At 40.6% G+C, this 27,884-nt stretch overlaps 1 protein-coding gene across 2 annotated transcripts; it reads right to left on the bottom strand.

Moving 5' to 3' along the window:
- On the bottom strand, nt 1-26,955 carry LOC140495979 (gap junction alpha-3 protein-like). Of its 2 annotated transcripts, none has more exons than XM_072595353.1 (2): nt 26,855-26,955; nt 1-3,508 (listed from the first exon to the last, which is right to left on the bottom strand). In XM_072595353.1, the coding sequence occupies exon 2, from the start codon at nt 3,500-3,502 to the stop codon at nt 2,429-2,431; it is 1,074 nt and encodes a 357-aa protein (XP_072451454.1). In that variant the 5' UTR covers nt 3,503-3,508; nt 26,855-26,955; the 3' UTR covers nt 1-2,428. The 2 variants fall into 2 exon arrangements, with proteins under 2 accessions (XP_072451454.1, XP_072451455.1); XM_072595354.1 differs by having other exon boundaries at nt 26,568-26,938.
- Between the last annotated feature and the right edge of the window lie 929 nt (nt 26,956-27,884).

Here is a 27,884-nt window from a genome sequence, read left to right as displayed (position 1 = left end):
CTGCCTTCTCTGTTAGGCACCTTGCATTGAAATAAATGCAGTTTAATTTATCAGTCTTACCTTGTTCTCTGCTTTGTTCCTAGCTGCCTTAACTGTTTGATCTATCCCTTTTCCCAACTATATCAGTTTCAGACTGATCTCATTCCTCACTATCTCCCTGGGTCCCACCCCTACCTTCCTAGTTTAAATCCTGCTGAGCAGTTCTGGCAAATCTCCCTGCCAGTGTATTGGTTGCCTTCCAATTCAGGTGCAATCCGTCCTTCTTATACAGGTCACTTCTACCCCAGAAGAGACTCCGACAATTCAAACATGTGAACCTTTCTTCCCTGCACTAGCTCCTCAGCCACACATTCATCTGCTCTATCCTCCTATTCTTACCTTCACTAGCTCATAGCACCGGGAGTAATTCAGATGTTGCTACTTTTTAAATTCCTGCCTAACTTCCTACATGCTCCCTTCAGAATCTCATCCGTTTCCTTTCCAATGCTTGCAACGACCATCTGTGGAAAGAAAGCAGAGTTAATGTTTTGGGTCCAGTGACCTTTCTTCAGAACTCACTACTGCTGAGTTTTTCCAGCAATTTCTGATTTTTTTCCAACTTCCAGCATCCACAGTTCTTTGGGTTTTTTGTTTTCCATTTGGGATTCATGAGATTCTTGGGCGAAATAAAAAATGTGCTCAAGCAATCTTGCGGAAAATCTGTGTGTGTAATGGTTCTGGCGGGAAGAAAAATAATGTGGAAGGTAGGAAGGTAATCGCAAAGTGGAGAATAAATTACTAGGGCAGATGCTGTTATACAAACAGCATAAGTACCTATAAGTTCAAAAGACATTGACCTGGATTTAGTGAGAAACGTAAGGCTATTGATACTGACCACTATTGAAAATTAAATTAGACTACTTGCAGATACTCCATATCTGTGATTATGTGCAGAAAGAAGATGTTGTTGTCTGAGTTACTCTGCTTTTCCAGGCACTTTTCTGGAACAGTGTTTTGCCAACAAACTTGGAATTGAAAAGATATGGAATCATGTGAAATTACAGTACATACATGATAATCACAAATGATACCCATTATAATCACAAACAAAAAAAAAGGGGCTTGTGTATTTTAGTATAACAATATTTAATGACCTGTTCATTCTCAATTATTATCAAACAACCTCTCTGCCCCTGAAAATTCACTTTTATTCCCATTTTAAAAAATTTTGGGACACTGATAAAATTAAAAAGGAATTTAAAAATTTTTTATATTCCAGTTTTTTTATTTCTCGCTTTTAATCAGAGTTTCCTTTCCTTCATTTTATTTTATGTTCTGACAGTTCCTAGTTTAGTCTCTGCATGCTTCCAATGAGTTAAGGAAATAATAGTTCTACTTCATTTTTGCAAATTCCAGATCCACTGTATCAAAATAGCTTTCTCAAGCATCAATGCAAAATCCCCCAGAGAGTTCATTTTTTCCCTAATGATCAAAAAGTTCAGAGATGTTATGATACACTTCTTAGCATGTAGATCTTGAACCCAAAATACTTGGCTCAGAGGTAGGAAGATTACTATAATGCCACAAGAACCACATGCCAGTGAGTCTTTGGTCAAATTTAAGTGTAATGAATGACAACTGTGTTTATTCACTACTGACTGAAAGATCCAGTCCAATAAGACTTGAATTTGAAGAATGAAGCAAATCAAGTTTGTGAGGGAAGGGAGGGTATATCTATCAAAAGGGGTTATTGGATTAGGTCAAATGGCTTCTTCTTTTCTTGAACATTTTCATGATTTATGCATTTAAGGGGGCACAATCTTCATTGGAAAAGTTTTAGGGAATCATTTTGTTTTCCACCAATATATATATGATCATGGAAATTATGCCAAAGCTTGGCAGTACATTAATGTGATTGATAAGTAACAATGATTTAATTGTAACAAAAATGACAAATTCCAGTTGCCTCACATAAAGGAATTTCACAAACCCTTTTTGATTATGAAAATAACCCTATACATGTTTCAGGATTCATAGGAATTTTAAATAAAGTTTAGTCCTTTGAACTCCATGTGAACTGAGCATTCTTGATGAACGGAAACAGGGAGAATATCAGATTTTCCCATTTATAAAATCATGGAAACAAAGGATTTCTGAAATGTCACCTTTTCAAAAAGCAATTTTGCTCTATATATCAATGACACTAATGTTTTTATATGGAGAAAGCAAATGATTTTAACAATGCAATGCATGCAAATCAAATATAACTGACACCTTATTCTGGTGTTGATGTAAGAGCTTTGTATCTACTTTGTCATGTTGGTCAATTTAACACTTTGACAATTTTCCCATTGGTGGCTGGATTCAGTTTTGGGGGGTAGCTTCTCTTTTGAAATTCAAGTGGAATGATTTCTTTAGTCAGTGGCTCATCGTGTAAGCAGTCAGAAACTCAGATTTCTAAATCATCGGATCTGGTCCGATTGCTCTGCTTGCTCGTGTCACTATTCTTCCGTTTGTTGGTCACAGAAGCCTGGCTACTGGGAAGTGCGCTCGTCTCCTCCTGACTCTCCTGTTTGTCATCCATCATAGCAAAGTTGTCTTGGTTTTGCTTTGTTGCCCTGTTGCCATTGTAAGGCTGGGTCACAGAGTTTGTTTCTGTCAAGGGAGAGACACTGAACCCTGACTCCATCTTGTACAGTTGTGGGCCACCATGATTGGAAAAGTATTGGTAACTAGGGGCAGAGGGCCACATTCCCTCAAGTGAGAGCACCCCATTTTGCTTACAGGCCTTTGATTCGTGATTTTCCTTGACCCTATCTCTCAATTTTTTCACACCCAGATGACATACTTCAATTAGGTTCAAAAGAAGTGAAAGGCAAGCCATGGACAGCATGAATATGATGAAAATTGTCTTTTCGGTTGGACGGGAGATATAACAGTCAACGGGGTTAGTACAAGGTTGGTAGTTACACTTGTAGAGAGGTTTCAGCTCAAAGCCATAGAGATAATATTGGGCTAATATAAAGCCAATTTCAAAAATGGTTTTGAAAATAATGTTGAACAAATATGTACGAAGAAGAGCTCCTTGCATTCTAATTTTGCCATGTTCATCCAGCAATGGACATTTAATGTTCCCTGCATTCTGTTTCAATGCCTCCTTGTCTCCACCTAGGTATCTGCTCAGCTTCTCTTTCTCCTTCTGCTTCCGTTTCTCCTCCATTTGCACCAGATAGAAGATATGGCCCAGGTAGACGAGGGTTGGGGTGGACACGAAGATGATCTGCAGCACCCAGAAGCGGATGTGGGAGATGGGGAAGATCCTGTCGTAGCAGACATTCTGACAGCCAGGCTGTTTGGTGTCACATGTGAAGAAGGACTGCTCATCTCCCCAGACTTTATCGGTGGCTGTCCCTAGCACCAGAATGCGGAAGATGAAGAGACACGTTAACCACACCTTCCCTACCACAGTGGAGTGCTGCTGGGCACTTTCCAGCAGGTTCTGCAAGAAACTCCAATCTCCCATTCTTTCCTGTATTAGGTTAACAGAGAAATATGGGTGGTGGGTGAGGGGGGTTTGGTGAGTGGGGAGAGAGAGAGAAAAAGAGAAGTTAGTATGTTTGGCGTTCCATCTCAGTTTGTTTTTTAGATTAAATTATTTCTCACAGCATTTATCCCTGAATTTTCTCAAAAACGGGACCATTTTCTGCATCCTATAGGAGAAACGAACTTACCAGTTTTAAGTGGTTCTGATGAAAGGTCATTGACCTTTAACATTGGACAGAATCTTCCCAGTGGGGGAAAAGCCCAGATACCCAGGGAATGTTTAGCCTGGCCAGAAGGCTCAGTTTGGATGTGAGGCTATCCCTGCAATATTATAAGGAGGACGCATTCACAAGATGGCAGATTTGTGGAGGAGGTAAAGTAGACCGCGACAAAAAAAACTGCAGATGCTGGAATCCAAGATAGACAAGGAGGCTTGAAGAACACAGCAAGCCAGGCAGCATCAGGAAGTGGAGAAGTCAATGCTTCAGGCATAACCCATCTTACATGGCAGGTCTCCCATGTTGCCAACCCAATCAAAGACTGGAACCCCTGTAGCCTTGGCAATGCCACTGAACATCAGCAAGGAAAATGCCAGGGTGTTTCCCCTTTGAGGCACCCTCACCAAGAGTGAGAGCAAGTTGTACTTTTTGCTGAACCAAGCAGTCAGGAATTTGGGCATTGGTGGAATCCTCCTTGAACAGTGGGTCCCTGATTCCCCACCCAAGCTACTCAGAGGAGGCTATTGAACAACCTTTGTAGTAAGGGTGTGGCTTTGCCATCAGCAGTTTGCTAATGGTGCAGAAAAATGACCTTTAATTATTTAAATCGCCCAATTATCCATTGGTACAGCTGCATTGGGCGGGGGTGCATTTTATTAGCTCACCTGTCTCCGAGGCAGAGGATCTAGGACTGGCAAAGTTCTCTCCAGAGAGATGCTGAATGTTTTCACTATTCTCAGTTTTTAATTCTACATTTAGATGGTAAATATTCAGCATGGAGTCCAGTTACAAGTGGAGTTCCGCAGGGATCAGTTCTGGGCCCTCTGCTGTTTGTAATTTTTATTAATGACTTAGATGAGGGAGTCGAAGGGTGGGTCAGTAAATTTGCAGATGATACAAAGATAGGTGGAGTTGTGGACAGTGAGGAGGGCTGTTGTCGGCTGCAGAGGGACTTAGATATGATGCAGAGCTGGGCTGAGGAGTGGCAGATGGAGTTCAACCCTGCCAAGTGTGAAGTTGTCCATTTTGGAAGAACAAATAAGAATGCGGAATACAGGGTTAATGGTAGGGTTCTTGGTCAGGTGGAGGAACAGAGGGATCTTGGGGTCTATGTACATAGATCTTTGAAGGTTGCCACTCAGGTGGATAGAGTTTGTAAGAAGGCCTATGGAGTATTATCGTTCATTAGCAGAGGGATTGAATTCAAGAGTCGTGAGGTGATGTTGCAGCTGTACAGGACTTTGGTTAGGCCACATTTGGAGTACTGTGTGCAGTTCTGGTCGCCTCACTTTAGGAAAGATGTGGAAGCTTTGGAGAGGGTGCAGAGAAGATTTACCAGGATGTTGCCTGGAATGGAGAGTAGGTCATACGAGGATAGGTTGAGAGTTCTCGGCCTTTTCTCGTTGGAACGGCGAAGGATGAGGGGTGACTTGATAGAGGTTTATAAGATGATCAGAGGAATAGATAGAGTAGACAGTCAGAAACTTTTTCCCCGGGTACAACAGAGTGTTACAAGGGGACATAAATTTAAGGTGAAGGGTGGAAGGTATAGGGGAGATGTCAGGGGTGGGTTCTTCACCCAGAGAGTGGTGGGGGCATGGAATGCGCTGCCCGTGGGAGTGGTAGAGTCAGATTCATTGGCGACCTTTAAGCGGCATTTGGATAGGTACATGGATGGGTGCTTAATCTAGGATAGAAGTTCGGCACAACATCGTGGGCCGAAGGGCCTGTTCTGTGCTGTATTGTTCTATGTTCTATGTTCTATAACTGCTTTAATTGTATGGTTCCCACTACGTGATTACAATGAGCAAAATAAAGTTTTGCCTCCAGTTTTAAATCAACACTGCAAACACACAACCAAATATGCTCACACTAATCTACCTTTTCCCAAGAAAATCCAAAGAACAGTGTGGACAAAAGCAGTCACTGTTGCCAAGATGGGGAACAGGGCAGAAAAGTTAATTCAAGGTTGAAGAGATATTTTTAAAAGCACTGGACAAATGCTACCAATGGAAATGTTTATGAAGGGAGTTCAAAAGGAAAATAGCATCTGGTTGAAATAACAATGATGACAGCACGAAGAAACAGAAGCAGAGTGGTGATGTGTAGTTGGAGGAGATCAATAAGATTGGATGGAATGGACCTGGTTAAATTCACGGCAGCTGCACAATTATTCTTATATTGTTGTTTATGCATTGCATATTATCGATCTGCCTATGCATTACCATACTTCTAACATAAAACTTTCACTGATATCTTAATTGCCAAGAGTGTTTAAAATCTAACTGCATTGGCTGTTCAATGTTATTATACTTAGATGACAATTTTTAAGTCATAGAAATGAAGAAGTGATTACAATGTTTTGTCCTCGATAATAGTACCACAGCAGAGTTTATGCATTCTATTACTGTCCAGTTATGTGTGAAGTTGATGGATTTTCTTTACCAATGATTTGTTCAAATTCAGTCAATTAACAACAAGCTTTTGTGAATTTAAAAAATATTAAAGATTATCTAATATCACACACTCGGACATGCTTAGAGTGTGATGAATCACACGCACATATATTCTCTCACTCTCTCTCACACATTCATACAGAAATAAATTTTAAGAAAGCATTATTACAATTTGGAACTATTTTAGTTGTTTTCATAGCCAGCCTGAAATTCCTTTAGATCAATTGATGCTTTTTAGCTGAAGTGAAGGTTCTGTAAAAGCAGAAGATTCTAAGCATGTCATGAGATATCCTCTAATCAAATTAGCAGGATGTCCAGTTCTCAGGTGAACTTGCATTTGCAACAGATTGAAGGAGAATCTTTCTTCCCCACTTTCAAGGTGTAGTTATTGGCTGCGTAATAATCTTCCACCTGGTTCAATTATGTTAGGATGGCCTTTCTGTCTTAGAACAGACTCTGCTATTATTTTTAAAATCAGGCTGAAAACAATAGTTTGGACAACCACCTGATGAAGGAGTGGTGAAAGCTAGTGCTTCCAAATAAATCTGTTTAAGTATAACCTGGTGTTGTGTGATTTTTTTTAACTTTGTCCACCCCAGTCCAACACCAGCACTCCAAATCATGACTATTTTACATTGTGATTGATATGGTTTTGAGGTCAGTTAACTTAGATAAGTAGATTGTGGTGCAGAATGACACCAACAACAGAGGTTCATTATCTGCAATTGCTTTCTTAGTTCATGGAAACCTGCCTCCTTAATGCAGAGCAGAGTCTATCAAGTAAAATAACTAGTTGTCATTCTCATATGGAGACAGATGCCTATGGTCTTTGTAGACAATGGCTAACTACCTACACATTGACTATAAATGCTGGAGGAAACAACACAGAAGCGCTTCACAGGAGGCTCCCAAGCACTGAAGATGTCACCTAGACAGGGGACGAAACGTCTGCAACACAAATTCCCAGCTCAGCGAACAGAACCACAACAACGAGCACCCAAGCTACAAATCTTTTCACAAACTTTGAACACATTGACTATCTATTAAATGTTAAAGAGCAAAGTTTCAACTGTGTGTATGTTTATAACTGCACATCTAAATCCCTGTTACTGCGAATAAATGCAAAGGATAGCACAGCTTTCACCATATAATTCTTGTTGAGAAGTATCCTGCATTATAAAGCTTTAAAATATGTAAACTGCACAAGTTTTAATATTAAAGTACAAAAGGTCATACAGACAATGGAGTTGCAGTCGCAGAAATTGTTAGAAGTAAATATAGGACTGCAACACAATACAGCCCCTGGTGTAGAGAGATAGCAGACATTATCCAAACCAGATGACAACAAAATTAATTTCAGCAATAATCTGAGAAAGCCATCTTAAATGATTAGGAGCAGAGACATGGTAATAAGGTAAAATAGGCTAAAAACATTCATTTATGACCTTTCATACCAATGTTTGGTTATTTTCATATTTTTGGTTGGAATATTAAAGCTGACACAAAGTGGTACTTTGAATTATTATTCTTAGATATGAAGAATCTCTATGCTGCTTTTATGCCGTGATTATAACTCATTGGTAATTACAGAAGAATGCTGTCCTATGAGAAACAGATGGATATGAAACCCGCCAACCTGGGACTCAATGCAAGAGCCCTCAAAATATTCAGTGCTAAGATCAGAAGTATTTAAGAGAAATGGTGAAATAATCTCTTAGAATCACAGCCATGCTAATATTTTACCTCCTATACCATTAGCTTTTCATTTCTGCAATAACTTTGGATACAGCACTTTACTAAATGCCTTCTGAAAATCAAAATAAAGTACATCAACTGGCTCCACTTTGTCCACAGCACATGTTACTTCTTCAAAGGACTCCAATAAATTTGTTAAATATGGTTTCCCTTTGATCAAACCCTGTTGATACTATCTGATTACTTTGAGAGTTTCAAGCGCACAACTGTAACCTCTTCAATAATCAATTCTAATCAAATCAATCTTTTCCACAACAGACATCAAGTTAACTGACACATGGCTTCCTCTTTGCCACTGCTCTCCGTTATTGAATATATTATTTATATTCTGACCAATTATCTGACTTGCTACTCATCTTTGCACGGTTATATCCACTTTCCAAAAGTTTGATGCTTTCGCTAACTTTAGCCAATGCATTTACATCCTTCTTTACATAGAAGGCCATACTGTGGCCAGTACTGTGCACAGAATTCCATATGCAGTCTCATGTACTCTATGTATCCAATTCTCTTTTGATAAATGATAATGTTTTATTAGCTTTTCCAATTACTAGCTATACCTGTGCACTTGCAATTCAAACATGTGGATATCAAAATGCTTCCATGTCTTGGAACTCTGCAATCTCTCTCAATTTATATTGTTTTATTCCTCTTCACAAAACGGACAATTTCACATTTTTATTATACTCAATTTACCACATCTTTGCCACACATTTAACCCATCTATATCTTTTTCTAGCTTCCTGGTGTTCTCTTCATCGCTTACCTTTCTACTTACTGTTGTGATGTTAGCAAATTTGACAACCATATATTCCAACCCTTCAGCCGTGTGACCATTTTCTTGTACCACCCCCTCATGTGTGAAGATATTAATGCTTTCGAATCTATCAATGTGCTCAGTTTAAGAATCTGCTTAATGACTGAGCCTCCATAGCACTCTGGGACATAGAATTCCAAAGATTCATGGCCTCAAATAAAAAAAACTATTCTCTATCTCAGTCTGAAATGGCTTCCTCCCTGCTCTGAGACACGAGTCATAAATGGAAACAGGCCGTTTGGCCCAACTTGCCCATGCCAACTAGGTATCCTAAAAGGAACTAGTCCCATTTGCCTGCATTTGACTACTATCCCTCTAAACCTTGCCTATCCATGTACCTATCCAAATATCTTCTAAATGTTGTAATTGTACCAGCCTCTGCCACTTCCTCTGGCAGCTCATTCCATGTATGCATCACTCTCAGTGTGAAAAAGTTGCCCCATAGGTCCCTCTTAAATCTTTCCCCTCTCACCTTAAACCTATGCCCTCTAGTTTTCCCTGTAAAATTAAAGTGCATGGATAGAGAACTGGATGGCAGACTGTTCTCTGGTCCTAGATTCCCCTCTTCTACCCTCACACACCACAACCAGGCGAAACATCCTTCTTTCATTTACCCTGTCCATCTCTCTAATAATTTTGTATGTTTGAATGAGATCACCTGTCACTGTTTTAAACTCCAAAGACTACGTTCTGTTTATTTAATCTTTTCTGATAGGATGAAAGGATTGTCCTAGGAGCTAGTCTGGTGAACCTCTGTTGCACTCCATCGATGGCAAAAATATTGTAAGGAAAGAAGTAAGGCATCTTTACTGCTATATTTAACACCTCTTGTAATAAAAGCCAACATACAATTGGCCTTCTTGTCATTTATCTCTCCACCCTGCAGGCACACTGCCTCTATTCCTGATGAAAGGCTTTTGCCCGAAACGTCGATTTTCCTGCTCCTCGGATGCTGCCTGAACTGCAGTGCTTTTCCAGCACCACTCTAATCTAGCTTCTTGTACATTACAGTATGATCTGCGCAATGGTTGTGATTTTGAAGAAAAGAATTTGAATAATTCATGTTTATTATCTTTGAGAAAGACATTTTCTCAATCAAACTGAACAAGTGTCTTCCCTTACTCTACAAAAGCTCTCAGGGTACAAATAAAAGTAATTGCCTTAAATTATGGTCAAATTTTTCTGATTGCCAGGTAGTTGTTATTCCAGTGTAGAGGGAAGTCGCACATGGAATTCCCAGAATATCATATTCCGAAGAGATTGCCTGAGAAGTTGAAGATTCTGTTGGGCAACTTCTCTATTTCTGGAACACTCCAAAAGTCTTGACTTAAATCAGATAATTTGAGAGTTCTGATGAAATTAAGTAAAATAGTTAGTCAGGAAAAGTTAGACTACAAATTTAATAGTCTAGTAACTATTCAATACATCCCATACTTATACCTCATATACCCCGAACTAAAACTCCCCCAGACCCTTTACACACTGAGATTCTGACCTGATGCATCCTCCAACTCCTTTCCTCTGTGCTCTGCCCCACTTCCCCACCACTAGACCCTACTGGCCCCTCATCTACCCTCCCTTCCCAGCCTCACATCCTCCATCCAGAGCCCCCCGCTGCCAAATCTGACTTTCATGCCTGCCCCATTGGACTCCAGAAGATCTGACAAGACTCGACCGCCAGCCACCCCCATGCTGGAATGGACTAAGCTCATGCCCCTACCCCTACTAGATTTAAACTGACATCTCCTCCCTACCACTAGACACTCTCTGAACCACCTCCTCCCTAAACGCTGCATCTCTCATCTAGCCTCCTTACCAAGTTGCATCTTGGCAACCTTCACCCCATTTTACACCCTACCCAACTGGTACCCTATCCCTTACCATCCAGCATGCCACCCCCATACTCATCCAGCAGCCTAACTTCCAGCACCCTAACATCACACTTACTTTACGTACCTACAGTTCAATAGCAGCTGTCACATAGTTTACAGAAATGTCCAATTTCAGAATAGGACAGCTGGCTGCTATGAAGTTAGGGTCAAAATGTCTGCACTGGCAGCACCTGAGGAGCAGGAGAATTGACATTTTGGGCATAAGCCCTTCATCAAGAATGTGGGGGGGATGGGGGCTGAGTGATAAATAGGACGCTGAGAGTGGGTTTGGGGGGGAAGGTGGCTGGGAAGGCGATAGGTGCATGCAGGTGAGAGGTGACTTTGATAGGTCAGTTGGGAGGGTGGAGCGGATAGATGGGAAGGAAGATGGACAGGTGGGACAGGTCAAACGGGTGGTGCCTAGTTGGAGGGTTGATTCTGGGATGAGGTGGGCGGAGGGGAGATTTGGAAACTAGTGAAGTTGACATTGATGCCATGTGATTGAAGGGTCCCAAGGGGGAAGATGAGACATTCTTCTTCCAGTCATTGGGTGGCTTGGATTTGATGATGGAGGAGGCCTTGGTGGAGTGGGATGGGGAGTTGAAGTGGCCAGCCACAGGACAGTGGGGTTGTTGGGTGCGTGTGTCCCAGGGATGTTCCCTGAAACACTTTGGAAGTTGACATCCTGTCTCCCCAATGTAGAGGAGACCACATCGAGAGCAACAGACACAGTAGATGAGGTGGATGGATGTGCAGGAACATCTTTGCTGGATGTGAAAAGATCCTTCGGGGCCTTGGACAGAAGTGAGGGGGTGCAGGTTTTACACCCCTTGCAGTGGCAAGGGAAGGTGCCGGGTGTGGAGGGTGGGTTGGCGGGGGGTGTGGACCTAATGAGGGAATCGCAGAGGGAATGATCTCTACGGAATGGTGCATGGATTGCCTCTCTCTGACAGCTCACTGAAACAAGAGATCTGTTACAATGGAAGTACAGCTCTCCTGTCAGATCTGCTGACCTCCTGATCTCCCAACCTCCCTTCTTTTGTAAAACAGAAAGGCTGGAGCGGTAATCTATGTGTAATTACCACTCATCAGAAAGCAGTCCTACATAGGTTAATGTAAATAACGTAAATACTTTCTTGTACTCTGCTGCACATCAGCTACAAATGCCATGATTAATGATTGTGAAGAGTTGACGTCCAAAGTCTTTGTACAATTCCTTGTAATTCATCCTTTACGTAGCTTACTCCAGACCATGAGTTACTTTCTATATCATACAATCTAACCTGACTGCCATCCTCTACGAAATATGTTCCAAGTCAGTTCTCATTGACTGTATCAAACACTCAAGTTTATCTATGGATCTCATGCCACACAACCATTTTCTCCATTCAACAAACCTGGTCCAATGTTTTATTTGGAACTTGGACTGCATTTGTGCATTGGCAGCAAAGTTATAAAGTCTGCTGCTGAACTTAAAATCTTATTTCCTGTCATTGGATTATAATATCACTATATTTTTAAATGCTAATGTAGTTGCCACTTTTGATTTGTTAACTATAGTTGCGCTAATAATATAAATTTGAAGAGCTAGTCTCTTCATGAAACTGGATGCCATCAGTTTATTCAGGATCCGGAAAAAGAGATGCATCAAACAAGTCATGTGTTGTTGTGTTATTTTAATGTTATTTATGTAAGTTCATTGTGAAGTGACTTTTTTTCACCCTATCAAGTTACCAAACACAGATAAATGGACTTGCCACTTTTTGCTGCTTTTTAAAAAATAGGTAGGGCACACATTTGGGTGTAATCTGTTCTTGGACACTATGCCTATTGGCCAGACTTCATTTGTGAGCATTAGTAATCATTGTTGGGATACAGTGGCAAACCTTTCAATCAAAGCTGACAAGCACTTATATCCCATTCTTTGTTTCACAGGCAATTTAATAAGGTTTAGGACTCTGATTTCCAAAATAAAATATGAAATCCTGGAGAAACTTAGCAGGTCTGGCAGCATCTAAGGAGAGGGAAACAGAGTTAGCTGTTCTTTGGAACTGAAAGGAGCTGGAAAATGGTGTTTTTTTTATACTGTTGACAGATGGAAGGAGGAACAATGATGAGTGTGCCCAGACCAAAAGACAAAAGACAGTGATAGTGACTTTTACATTGGCAAGATCAAAGATAGATGGGGTGAGTGCTTTGTGGAACAACATCTGGATGGTATATGAATAGGAAGGGTTCAGAGGAATATGGGCCAAGGGCTGGCAAATGGGACTAGATTAGGTTAGGATGAGTTGGACCAAAGGGTCTGTTACCATGCTGTGCATCTCTATGACTCTATGACCTCTACTCTATTAGATTAGATTAGATTACTTACAGTGTGGAAACAGGCCCTTCGGCCCAACAAGTCCACACCGCCCCGCCGAAGCGTAACCCACCCATACCCCTACATCTACATCTACCCCTTACCTAACACTACGGGCAATTTAGCATGGCCAATTCACCTGACCTGCACATCTTTGGACTGTGGGAGGAAACCGGAGAACCCGGAGGAAACCCACGCAGACACGGGGAGAACGTGCAAACTCCACACAGTCAGTCGCCTGAGGCGGGAATTGAACCCGGGTCTCAGGCGCTGTGAGGCAGCAGTGCTAACCACTGTGCCACCGTGCCGCCCACTATCTGTAGGTACTCCACTATACATCTTCCATATAGCCCCAGCCATGTTTTGTTTTGTCTTATTGACTTTGTTTCCAGCAGTTCAGGCCCATTTTCTCTTTTTCACACCTACTTTACATATCTATTACTCCTTGACCATCATTATCACCAACATTGTAGTTTGGTCTGGTCAAGCTCACAATCTGTTTAACTTGCTCTTCCTCCTCTTTCTGTTAACAGCATAAAACCACCATTTTCCAGATCCTTTTATTTCTGAAGAAGAGCTGTACTGGACTCGAAACACTTACTCTGTTTCTCTCTCACAGCTGCTGCTGGAGCTGCAGAGTTTCTCCAGAACTTTTATTTTTATTTCAGATTTCCAACATCCAAAGCATTTTGCTTTCATTTAAGTACCAATTTTCCATCTAGTTAGTGAGACACGCTTAGTTCAACTTTGCGCTTATTTCTGTCCCAAATAAGATTAGCACATGTTGGGGAACGGGTTTAGTCTATATAATTTGCTTATGCAACTATTTGGTATGTCGTTGTGAATAATCCATGATTTCCCGAAAACAAAGTGCCTTTTTAGCACTGGAATTCTACTTTGTGTTAAACCATCATTTAGAAACAGATATTACAGATTGAGTTGCCATAGGTTTAAAGAATACAGACACATTCACTACCATCTGTCAAAAATTATTCACTCACTGAATGCACACAGGGTACATTAATGCTATCCTTTATATATATATATAATATATATATTTACTATATATGTGTGTGATAGAACATTAAGGCCTTGCTGTATGAAAGGCAAAAAATCTAATTTTCGATTAAACTGTTCACACGACAGCACATTATTTGAAACAAAGAGCAGATTATGAGGCTAAGAATCACAAGGTCCATCATGACTGAGTCACAATGTTCCACTTTCAAATTTAGAACTCTTTATCATTTAATCATCACAAGCGCAGTATTCATTTCCTTTTAAAATACTAGACATCCCTTCTGTTAACATTTCCCTTCCTGTGCTCTTCTGTTTTAGAGTTAGTGAATGACACTGAAAGGGACTGATTCATTCAATACCCATTTAGTAATTTCCATCTGATCTTTGGTGTGAATATCATTTCTGTATTAAAGTACGAGATTTGTTAGAGCAGATATTTCAATGCCAGTATCGATGGATGTTTGCTTAACATCTTCAGAAGTGAATAGGTGGTGCCCTCTCCCATGTCTAATTTCCTCTGGGGGCTCTCTTAATCAAATGGAAGGTTGAGGGTGGTGTCTGCACCAAATTCCCTCCACCATTCTGATTATGTCCATGATAGGAAGGCCTGTGGGTAACCTTCTGGTTCCATTATGAATTCAGACCCTAAGGTGGTAAATTAATACCTACTTAGAGGTATTTCTCTACTTTCAGCAGGTCCCTTTAGCACAGACATTAAAATACCACAATGACATATGATTCATCTAACTCAAGTATTTTGCCACAACCCAACCACAAGTGATGAAAATGTATGAACCTAGAGGTGGGCAGAGGGTACTTCTGGTGGGAAGCATAACAAACAACCCTGTGCCTGATCGAAGGTTTCAAAATCAGGAGGGTGGAGAATCATGCCTGTTGCTGCTGATTCCCCTCAAACCACCAGTCTTCCCCTCTTGCCATCACTCACCTCTGGAGTGGGATCTGGTGATGATCCCAGGCCTCAGTAGAGTGTTTTACGTATAGCAGCCTTTGCCTCCCTCATTGTGCTTTGACAAAAAGGCAGCTTTTGGCAGGTGGGATTCTGGAGGACTCCTGGCCTGTCCATTGCCCAAAGAACACATGATACAGCTGGCCTTCCCTTAAAGAGGCAGCATAAACTCTCACTGTTTCTCCAGCTGAAACCCCCCAATGTGTCCACACATTTCCAGCCTGTCTAATTTGTCCATGCAGATGTTAACATCCTGTTTTTAAACGACTTAGTACTGATACTTAAGTAGAAGCTGGAGCAATGTATGAAGTAATTCAGTTGTATTAGCTAATTTTGATAGCAGTAATTCAGGACTGTCATTATCAGGCTGAATTAACCTAACTTTTTTTTTCCCAGTTTTCTTGTACTTTCTTAATGGCTGAATTAATCACAACATTAGAATTTTCTTTGCAGAACGAGCAAATATTTTACTCCAAGTTTGGAGTTGGATCCAGTAAATGGCAAATACAAGACAAATTAAAATCTCTTCAATCTCACTTTTGTAATGAGGAAGAGAACAACGGAATTCCTTGTGAACCAACAAGACAAGAGAAAGCATAAGTAATCCATCAGATGTTATAATCCTAAAGATATTTTTTGACCAGTGTTTTTTTTTGCCTAGTTTTACAATTACCGTGGGTAAACCATGAACCAAAATAACCAAATTTTCTGAATGAATGAATATTTCAAATGAATAAATTATCAACAATTTCCACTTATGTAAATTTTACTTTAATGTGAATCAGAACCAGTGCAAATTGTGCATAAATTAAATGATACTTCAAATAAAAAAGATAAGTTTCACTTCAAGGAGTTGATATGACACAACTGCAGGTGTTGACATCGCGCCCTACATGCCCCCTCCAATGGCATTGTGGGTCTGCCTACAGTATAAGGACTGATGTGGTTCAAGAAGACAACTCACCATCATCTTCTCAAGGGCAACTAGGGATGAGCAAAATTATTGGCCCACAGCATTCATGTCCCATGAGCAAATAAAGGAGTGTCACATTATGTAGTTGCATAATTCCACAATATACTGTTCTTTGTCTATGCAGACTAGGTCAGGAGTCTTATCTCATACCTTTCCTCTTCAAGTTTTGTCAACAGCAAGGCATACCTCTACAAATTTCCTTGCTCTTGGTCCACAAGGTCCTGATGGTGCCACTTTATTACTTTTCAAACAACAAGGTGTTTATGTACAAGATGCACTGCGCAAACTCACCATGGCTCCCTAGACGGCACCTTCCAAATTCATGACATTTTCCATTGCGAGGGATAGGGCAGCAGATATATAGGAACACCACCACCTTCACGCCAGTCATCATCCTAACTTGAAAATACATCACCATTTCTTCAGTGTTTCTTGGGGAGAATCCTGGAACTCCCTTCCCTACTGGCATTGTGGGTCAATCTGCAGCACATATACTGCAGCAGTTCAAGAAGGCAGCTCTCCACCATTTTCTCAAAAGCAACTGCAGATGGGCAATAAATGCTTGCGCAGCCTGCAATGCCCATATCCCATGAATGAATAAGTCCCAGATTTTAGGATAACAGACAATGTCACTGTCTTAACTGGCCTGTAGGCACTTAGGGATGCACAATAAATGCTGGCCAGCCAGCAATGCCCATCTCCCATGAATGAATTTTATTAAAGCCAAAAGGATCTTTCTCGTCTTTGTTCAATAGCCATAGAGTCGGAATGCAGCTTAAGTTTCAGATATTCAAATACTTTCTCATTTATGCTTCAGAGCTCCTTGAAATGTCATACTTTCAATTTGACAAAAATTCTCGGACCAACTCCGGAGGTGGCTTTGTGTCAAAAAATGATGAGTGATTAAAATGGGAGGAAGGATCCTGCCACTCAGTAGTCAGGAGGAGAGATAGTGTTATGTTGAACTTGCAGTTTAACCAATGCCACTCATATGAGGACCAGGATTAAACAGTTGACAATGTGTGAACAAATGATACAAGAGGGGAAAAATAGAACATCATGCTGTTTGGCATGTCACAAGTCCTATGTCAGAGGTAGTTCTGAATCATTGGATGACATTACCTGAACACTTTTTTTGTGAGATCCTGTTTTCGAACATCAGAGTTGCGAATGCGTATCGATGGAACTACAATGAAACAAAGCCAGATTTTCCCAGCTCACTACACATGCCTTGTAAGAAATATCTTGAATGATGGGATCTTTGCTGTGGAAGAGGTAGTTATCGGAGAGCGTCAGGCCTGACAATAGGCTGCCAAGTGCCAAGACTGTCTTTTTAAAGGTTTCAATTATCTCAGACTTTGTTGACAGTTGTTTTCATAAACTTTAAGCCCTACAACTTTCATCTCTCACATCACATCATCCTGAACAAACTTCCTATGCCACCTCCATGCTAATGTCATGCCAGCCCATGGCACCTATTCATCTCATAGCCCTTTTAGAGCACCACTGCCAATTTAATGCCAACTCCTGTCAACTCACCCACCACAAACAACCCTTACACCCTATTTGCCAACACACCCAGTAGCCACCATGGACAGATTTCAGGAGCCATGTTGAGATTAAATAAAATTAACGTCTAGCCATTGATTACAGCCTTCACTGCATTACAGAAAAAACACAGATTTGTAAAAGCCTATTCCTCTTAGATCCATTCAAAGTAATGAATGCTTTATAAAAAATAAGCAAGGTTGTATTCTGATCCCTACATCAAAGACAGCTAATCTTTTAGTCACATTTTTGAACTGTTTGTCAAATTTCCAATCAAATGAATTTACAAGCTTCTTGCTAAGATAATTATTAGTTGTGGAAAGTACCCAAGCATGAATAATAACATCATGGTATGAAATTTCAATAAACAATTACTGCTCTTGAACAGATGTTTTTCAACTCTCACTTCAGCAAACAGCCAATTGATTTCTTTTTTTAACTTTTTAAAAGGCTAAGAATTTAAATAATTTCACACTTTGATGTTTAACAGACCATCTCCAGCCTTCATAAGCATTTATGTCTCCTACAAAATTTCATGGCTGCTCCATTGCAAATCAAGTATCTTATGACAGCATAATTGGGTGTTTGAACTCAACCAATTTTAAATGGCCATTTGATTCATATGTGCTGTTCCACATCTTGTTCCCACTCATCAGTTTTTAAAGGACCACTGAGTCTCCACAAAAACCCGTGCCTGCATTTTCAGTTGATAAATCTGAAGTTAGAACTGGAGATTGTACAGCTACCACAACTGAGCTGCAATAAATGCAGATTAGGTTAAAATCCTTAAAAGGACGATGAATTGATTCTTAATTTACCAAACAGTAGACAAATGTAATCAGCACTAAGACAGGAGCGAGATGCAAATGGTTCTGGGTAGTTACACAATGACCTGTACAATAATATAAGTTTCATAGACAGTATTTTATTTCTCATTTCTATCTTCCAATATTCTAATGTAGTCATTTGACAATAACACATGAAATATTCATAACTTAGATATTTATTTGCACTTGTATGGTACAAGTATAGCTCAAATGGAATCATTATGAAATTCATTTTGAAAAATCAACAACTATGAGCACAGATGAAATCAATAGCTTTCCAAATGAAATCAAACATGGGCAAGAAGGAATTCCCTTTGTAAAGTGTTTTATGTTGTTTTTTGATTCATGTTAGTTAGTAATATTGCTTCAGCTCATAACACTGCACTTCCCATTGTCTGATAAGCAAAACAGCTGTTGAAAGCCAGGCTATATATTCTTCTAATTGGAGGAGGCTTTTTGCTATAATAGCTGAATAGGAAAAGGAAGGAACATCTGAAGTTTTTAAAAAATTCTTGGGATGTGGGGATCACTAGTAGGCTAGCATTTATTGACTGCTCCCAGGATAAGGTAATAGTGGGCTGCCTTCTTGAACCGCTATGGTGGGGTTAGTCCACGTGATGTAGATAAAACCACAATGCCCTCAAGAGGGACTTCCAGAATTTTGATCCAGTGACAGTGAAGGAATGGTGACATATTTCTAAGTCAGTGACTTAGAGACAAACGTGCAGGTGGTGGAAATAATTTCCAAAATTAAAGTTGATCAAGAATGGCACCTGAACAATTCTATGTATTGAATGTGAGATAGGGAAATGGGTAGGGAATAGGAGATGGTAGTTGCATAATAATAGCTTCCTTCGCAGATATCCTCTACAAGCCATTGAATTCTTTTTATAGCTTTCCGTTAATTGGGATATTGGGAAACAGGCACTTGGTGCTGCAGTGGCTTCCTTGACAGCAGGTTGTGTTGTTTACAGCTTTTCTTTAAAACAATAGTTAGGAAGGAATGTTTTTAGTCTGTGTCCTCTAGAATCCTTGACCATGTCAACACTTTAGACAATTAAACCTTCTTTATAAAAAATGTTAAATCTGAAACATCCAGTACCTGCCAGGAAAACTAATCGAATCTTTCAAAAGATAGATTAACATTAATTTGTCTAAATAGAAGATGACTTTGTTTAGTGAGAAAGTTTTAAATCAATTTCATATGGTGATCCAATTTCAGCATCATTCAATGAAACAACATGCAACAATGCTGCAGTGTTAAATGTTTAAGTGTTGTAACAGATTCATAATCTATAGAGTGTTCTGGTTTCCTCCCACAATCCAAAGATGTGTAGGTTAGGTGAATTGGCCAAGCTGAATTGCCCATAATATTGGGGGATGTGTAGGTTAGGTGTATTAGTCTGAGGTAAATGTAGAGTGGGGGAAATGGGTTACTTTTCCAAGGGTCGGTGTGGACTTGTTGGGCCGAAGGGCCTGTTTCCATAGTGTAGGGATTCCATGCTATATGATATCGTCACTCATCATTTCACCATCACCACCACCTGCCTCCACTCACAAATTGGTAATATTCTTTTTAAACTGAGGTATGAAGGTAGCAAATCTAAGAAGCAAACACCATGTGTTATGTAGGACTGTCACAAAATTCCAACTTCTGCAACAAATATTTCAGCTGTGACACTGACATATTAAAAAATGGCTGCTGCTTCCCCAATGCTTTAATGCTGAACTCTTTAATTCTTCAGGGTGGTCACCTGATTGCTATTAATGTCAAGCAACACTATATCTTAAGTGCTCCTATGAGTTTTTATTTTTTGTCCAATTCATTTCATGAAATCTTTGATTCCAACTCTGTTCCTTTTGGCAACAGTCACTCTCTGATGTCTTGCAAAGTATCTGCTATTCATGATTAGTGCTGGCCAGTTGTCCAACTGTGGTTCATAATGTTAAACGTCATCCATTCTTAACTGGCATCCACTCTAGTTGAGGTTGTATATTGTAGCCTTTTTTTAATCCAGCTTAATTCTAGTTAGCAACGTGCCATTCAAATATCAACACTGACATGTTCATGTCAACAATGATATGTACTCATTTTTACTTGCAGGCCAAGCATTACTACATTTACAGGATCTTTTACTGTATTTTTATGCAACTTGTACTAAAGAATATGTTTAAAGTTAATGCCAAGTAAATGTTTTGGATGTATGCTCCTGTTAAGCAGTGAAATCTTCTACCACCCCTCTGACACTGACTGCAGCATCCTGACATTAGGTGTGTGCAGATTAGCACAAATATCTTCAAGGTGCAATCTGTTATCCAGGGTTTCAAGACACACCGACATCAGTGAGAATGTCGAATTCCCCAACCCAAGCCATTGTTAGAGACTGCATAAATTATATTGAAACATAATAAATAGCAAAAATAGCCCTGAAATAAGTTTGTAATCATGGAATGCTGTTAAATGATTAATAAGTACATGTTCAATTTTTAAATGTTCAGAATATTTTAGCTTCTCTCTTTACCTCATAGGTATGTTCCAGTGGTCAATTTGTTCTACATAATCAGTTTCAGTGTCTCTTTTATTATTTTGCTGCTTTTCTTTTCTGTTTGGTGATCTGTGAAAATCCTTTAATGTGATTGGTTGTGTTGTATTATTCCATAGATTCCAAACCCAGCAGACAGTGTACCTTTAAGACACGGCTATTGGATATCTTTAAGACAGAGCTGGATAGATTTGTTAGGCAGTGGAATCAAGGGTTATCAGGCTAATTTGGAATGAGAAATTTGAAATAAAGACTGATCAGCTATGATCTTATTGAATGATGGAGCAGATTCGAGGGCTGAATGATTTACATTTGCTCCTATTTTGTATGTCTGTACTCTCTGCAACACAGAGGAGAAAGTGAGGACTGCAGATGCTGGAGATCAGAGTTGAGAGTGTGTTGCTAGAAAAGCACAGCAGGTCAGGAAGCTTCCAAGGAGCAGGAGAATCGATGTTTCAGGCATAAGCCCTTCATCAGGATTCTCCTGCTCCTCGGATGCTGCCTGACCTGCTGTGCTTTTCCAGCAACAGAATCTCGACTCTCTGCAATGCTTCCACATGGTTTCTGAAATATGGTTCCTGGAACTAGATATATGTTCCATTTGAAGCTGAATTAATATTTCATGCAAGTCCATTATAACCTTATTGCTCTTGTACACTATGTCCCTGTTATAACCAGAATATTTTATCCTTTATTAATCTTTCCTGCCATCTTTAATGACTTACACATGCATATATTGAGTTTCCTCTGCTTGTGTGCCCATTTTAAATTTGTTCCCTTTGGTTTTAAATCATCTGTTCATGCCTTTCCCATCAAAATGGATCATTTCACATTCCTCTGTATTAATTTTCATCTGCCATTTGTCTACCTTTTACACCAAATTTTCTACGTCTTGTTAAAATTCTAAACCACTTTCATCACAGTTTGCAAACTTCTAAATTTTGTATTACCCACAAATTCTGCTTATTAAGATCCAGGTCATTAGTATATATCAGGAAAAGTAAGGATCCCAACACTGATCTCTGGAAAATGCCAACATGAATCTTCACCTAGCTCAAGGAACATCCATTAACCATTACTCTCTGTTTCTTGTCACTAGCCAAGTTTGCAGCCATGATGTACTAAGCCATAACTTTGCTCACTGTATCAAACCTTTTTCTGGAAGCCCACAAACACCATATCAGCTGCCTTGGTCTCATCAAGTCTGCTCCCTCCTCAAAGATCTCCAGCAAGTTACTTTAACATGTACTTCCTTTGCAAAATCCATGCTGACTTTTGTTAATTAACCATAATTTGTTCACGAGGCTATCAATTTCTTCCAAATCATTATTTATTGTTGTTTCCCCACAACCAATGTTGACCTGACTGTGCTGTGGTTGCTGGGCTTATCTTTGCACACTTATTTGACCAAAAGTATAACATTTGCAATTCTCCAGATAATTGACGGGGTTTTCAATTTTAAATTCAGACATTCCCAATCTCTTTCCCTTCAAAGTTGCAAATCTTTCTAGTGACTGAATTTCCTCCTTTTCTTCCAGGATCGATGCAGCATCTTCTTCCTTAGTAAAGACAGGTGGGAAGTACTAATTTAATACCTCAGCTATGGCTACTACCTTTATGTGTAATACTCCTGTTTAGTCTCTAACCAGCCATATCCTTCCTTTTAACACATTTTCATGGTCCATATGCCTGTAGTAAACTTTGAGGTTTCCTTTTATGTTAGCTGTCAGTCTCTTTTAATACTCCACCATTTTTTTCTCAATAGTTTTTCACCTCCCCTCTAAACTCTAATATTCAGGCTTGATTCTCAATTGTATTTTCTACCTGACACCAGCCTTAGTCACATGTTGAAGTTGTATTGAAGCATGCAAACAATGATGAGGTCCTGTATTGCTAAATTACGTAATCCAATGAATGAAAAGATTCAATCCTGTGTCTCAAAAACTTGTTTGATATCTGACTATAATATAGTAATCTCAATTATCATATACAGGATGGGGTGAATAGTTGAGATTGAGTTAAGTGAATAGTTTCTACTTTCAGAGTTTATTATTGTCATACTGTGATGAAAATTCAAAATCTTCTCATTCAAAAATCCGCCTTAGTATCTTCTGATTGCTATGTGATTATTGTTCACTCTATAATGATCTTTGACATAATCTTAACAAATAACCATGTTTCACCATGTTCATCTTATTGTTGGTTAGGAGCAATTTTCAAATAGTGACATTTGTCTTTTTAACTTTGCTTCTTGTTTTTTTCTGACCTATGGTCGTATTGTGTATCGCTAATCAAACTTTTTTTTCTTAATTTCTCTATTCTGTAACTAAGAATTGTACCTCGGTGCCTTTGTACTTAAGATGGCACTGTAATCAGCAATTCATAAACTTTTCACTGTACTCATTTGAGTACATATTACAAGAAAGCTAATTCAATTCAATTCAATTCAATTCAATTCAATTGGCACAAAGGTAGTACCTGTGAGTCAAAAGGATGTGGGTTAAATCCCACCATAAAGGTTTGAGCACAGAGTCTAGGTTGGCATTTAAATCCTTACTAGTAGGTGTTATCTTTCAGGTGGAATTGGGGTCCTATCAATCCCTCCAACTCTCCTGAGGAGTCCTACAACCAACACCTAAAACAGGTCATTTATTTCATTTCTATGCATGGGAACTTTTCATGTGCAAATTGTCTGCCACAGTTCTTGCTTCACAGTGACTAGATTTTAAAGATACTGAATTAGCCAAATAGTGCTGTGGGATATTACAGAGTTTTAAAAGATGCTATATAAATGTAGATCTTTATTTTCTTCCTTTTTTGCATAGAAATCATATTTTGAAGTGCTATGCACATACATGATTAGTGTCATTATTCTCCAATCATATGAGATTTGAAATGTATTGACAGATTTCTGAAACTGAACATCTTATCAAGATGGTGTCTTGTTATTAACTGTTCAGGGGAGAGTGAACAAATATTATCAGTAACATTTTGTTGTAATCACATCATTAGTCTTGTTTTTAGGGCAAATTAATTTAGTCTGGTGAAAACTAAATATATATTAGATGAGCTGTGTTAAATATAAATGGACTATCTCATTGTTTGCCATAAAACTAAGCTACACATTTGGGGTGGTCCCATTCTCATCTCTCGTTTACTGAGTTAGCAGGAGTAGAACTACTAACACTACAAATTGTTTTAGGATCCCTCATGCTAAGGAAAAGAGAAGATGATCTGAATTCTACATTCTGTTCAACACTCAGTGATTTTTCCTAGGATAAGGATTCAACTAGATGTTCATTGAAAAGACTTGGTTAATCACTTTCAGTATTTGATGCCTTGGATGCGCTTGAACGTTTTTCAACTGAACTCTGTACTTTCACACAGCAGAAGGGAAAGCACTCCCTAAGCGTGGTGGAAGCAGTTCATTTGGGGGTTTCAAGAGCAACGTGAATAAGCAGCTGAAGAGGAAGTAAAATGGAAGAATGTAGGGATCGGATGCAGTTGTGGTATTGAGTCTTTTGTTAGTATGGTGGGCTATCACTTTAAGGGTCCTATCCCACTATATTATAGGGGACAGCTTAGTCTGACCCTCCTACCTGAGGAGACAGCACCTCCATAATAACATTCCTGCTGTTGTGCAACAATGGGTGGTACGTGGCACGGTGGCACAGTGGTTAGCACTGCTGCCTCACAGCACCAGAGACCCGGGTTCAATTCCCAACTCAGGCAACTGTCTGTGTGGCATTTGCACATTCTCCGTGTGTCTGAGTGGGTTTCCTCTGGGTGCTCCGGTTTCCTCCCACAGTCCAAAGATGTGCAGGTCAGGTAAATTGGCCATGCTAAATTGCCCATAGTGTTAGGTAAAGGGGTAAATGTACGGGAATGGGTGGGTTACGCTTTGGCGGGTTGGTGTGGACTTGTTGGGCTGAAGGGCCTGTTTCCATACTGTAGGGAATCTAATCTAAACTTCTTCCTAGTCCCTCTTGGACTGTAACATGTGGGAGATTTGGCATGAACATGATGGGCTGAATCCTCATCTTTTGTTGCATAACCTCATCTCTTGTATGGTACTATGATTCCTCACCTGGATTTAGCTGGTTGGCTCAGCAAACTTGGCTCTTCACAATAAACGTCATCATTTCAAGTGCTGCTCTGCATAATGGAGTGGCTTGGTCATCTGCTCTCTGACTGGTCTGTGTTGGAGGCAAGCGAGTTGGATTGGGACTAGGCTTGGTAACACTAACCTTCTAGCCAACTCAAGTGTTTTTTTTAATGTTCAGCTTATTCCCTCTGTAATTGCTGTCTTAATTAATTTAACCGAACTCCAGTGTTGCTGTCACTCTCTGACCCACGATTGCAAACACTAACAGGAAAAGACACTTAGGACATGTAATGACTCATTTCAGGGACAGGTGGGACATGAACACAGACCTTTTGACTCAGAGACAGGAGCACTACCGGTATGAAACAAGATTCTAAACAGGAGGAGTAGGGACATGGAAAAAGAAGAAAAAGTCAAATAGAAGTGCATAAATGGAGCATCAGAAGTAAAAGGTGGGGGGAGGGGGAATTAAGGAATTGAGCTGGTGAGAGAATTCAGCAATAGAGAGGTGAAATTGTAAGCATTTGAATCAACCATTTAAATCTGAGGTCGATAATCTTTGTTAAGAATGGCATTAAGGGTTATGAGCCCAGAGGCAGGTATATAGAGTAAGGCCACAGATCAGCCGTGATCTTACCGAACGGAGGAACAGGCTTGAAGGGCTGAATGGCCTACTCCTGTACTGCTGTTCAGACATGTTGTGAGACATTTCCAGCACAGGGAGGACTTGAGCCCGGTCCACTGACCCAGAGACTGGGGCCCTGTTACTGTGCCACAGAGCTCTGTAAACTATGGAACACTTCACGAATTTGCAGGTCAATCCTCGCTAACCTTGTGTGTTAAAAACCACGTCCAATAGGTTCATTAGGAAGCACTAGCATCCTGATCAAGGAGCAGCGCTTCGAAATAAACCTGGTGTCGTGTGATTTTTAACTTTGTACATCCCAGTCCCACACTGGCATCTCCGATCATGACTTATCTGCATTGTTCTCATTTTAGTACATTTGCTGCCGAAGAGAACACCGGAGGTGAAATTGTGTGACTGGGTCGGAGCTGGATCACTAATTTGTTTGACTGAGAAACAAGGACTGGGGTCCTGTTCTGCCCAGTGTCTGGCTGTGACACATAGATTATATCCACTGCCCTTAAACACTGGAGACCCTCACGGATAAAATGTTTACCGTCGTCCTGGCCTGAACTGTCGAGAAGTTCACAGTCCCTGGAACAACATTAACTCACCTTGTCCCACAAACTGCGAGGAAATGCTGCTTGAGCGGAACTTTCTTTAAATAAAACTTGCTTCCTGTGTAGCACTCCGACAGTTCTAATTGTTTCTAAACATTGGATGAATAGTTGCAGTTAACCGGCGAACTGATTTTTTTTTTTCAAAATAATTTTAAAAAGCCCCATTCTGTCAAAACGGTCAGCTTTGACATTTTTCATGGAAGTGGCTGCTGTCCCCTGAAAATGAATAAAGGTCATTCGTTAACCACTCATGTTGGGGATGTTCCCGCAATGAGGGCGCAGTAAACGCTTCGAACGGAGAAATAAAACAGTCATAAAGAAAACAGTGGCCTTATTACCTTGTTACCAGAGGCTGGTTTTATTCCGAGCAGATCACTTGGATATATCTCACAGCAGCCAGCCTCCCCTGGTACTCTCCCTGGCTTCTTGACAATTATTTCTCTAATCTCATCGATCCCTTTGATCCTCAGCTTCAGTTTAAAGAGCTGTCTTTAACCGCGAAAGCGATATTCTTTCCGGCTAGTTTCTGCAGCTATTGAACAGGAGCCGGACAAGAAAGACATCTGCGCACAAACGCTGTCCCCTCTGCTCCCCTGCCCCGACTTTATCGCACACATGAACCCACCTGCTGGCTGCTGAGTGATCCGGCTCGGTCTGAACTCCAACTCTTCACACTGAAGCTGGGAAGTGAGTGAGCGACAGCAGCCAAAAGGCAGCGTTCCCCAGGCTCGGAGCCCTTTCTAAATATAAACCCGCCTTGCACTGCTTTCAGGGTGGGACTTGCCTTATCACGTTCCAGGGCTGGAATTGGCCTAAGCTTTCTGAGGGGCAGCAGTGGTTAGAATTTCTTGAAGACGAAGACTCACTTTCAGGTCTGAAGGGCTGTTCTGCACCAGCCCCCATTCCCGTTCGGCCAAAGGATAATGGTAAAAACAATGACTGCAGATGCTGGAAACCAGATTCTAGATTAGAGTGGTGCTGGAAAAGCACAGCAGGTCAGGCAGCATCCGGGGAGCAGGAAAATCGACATTTCGGGCAAAAAACCCTTCATCAGGAATAGAGGCAGGGTGCCTGCAGGGTGGAGAGATAAATGAGAAGAGTGTGGGGGTGGGGAGAACGTAGCATAGAGTACAATAGGTGAGTGGGTTGGGGATGGAGGTGATAGGTCAGGGAGGAGGGTGGAGCAGATAGGTGGAAAGGAAGATAGGCAGGTAGGACAGGTCATGGGGACAGTGCTGAGCTGGAAGTTTGGAACTAGGGTGAGGTAGGCGAAGGGGAAATGAGGAAACTGGTGAAATCCACATTGATGCCCTGGGGTTGAAGTGTTCCGAGACGGAAGATGAGGCGTTCTTCCTCCAGGCGTCTGGTGGTGACGGAGCTGCAGTGAAGGAGGCCCAGGACCTCCATGTCCTCGGCAGAGTGGGAGGGGGAGTAGAAATGTTGGGCCACAGGGCGGTGTGGTTGATTGGTGCATGTGTCCCAGAGACGTTCCCTAAAGAGCTCTGCTAGGAGGCGCCCAGTCTCCCCAATGTAGAGGAGACCGCATCGGGAGCAACGGATACAATAAATGATAATGGTGGATGTGCAAGTAAAACTTTGATGGATGTGGAAGGCTCCTTTGGGGCCTTGGATGGAGGTGTGGGCGCAGGTTTTAC

This window comes from Chiloscyllium punctatum, chromosome 25 (genome assembly GCF_047496795.1).
Source record: "Chiloscyllium punctatum isolate Juve2018m chromosome 25, sChiPun1.3, whole genome shotgun sequence".
Lineage (NCBI taxonomy): Eukaryota > Metazoa > Chordata > Chondrichthyes > Orectolobiformes > Hemiscylliidae > Chiloscyllium > Chiloscyllium punctatum.
This window is presented reverse-complemented; position numbering and strand designations above follow the sequence as displayed.

What these genes read in the sequence shown, in the direction of transcription:
- LOC140495979 (XM_072595353.1), bottom strand. Translation starts at nt 3,502, where the DNA reads ATGGGAGATTGGAGTTTCTTGCAGAACCTGCTGGAAAGTGCCCAGCAG.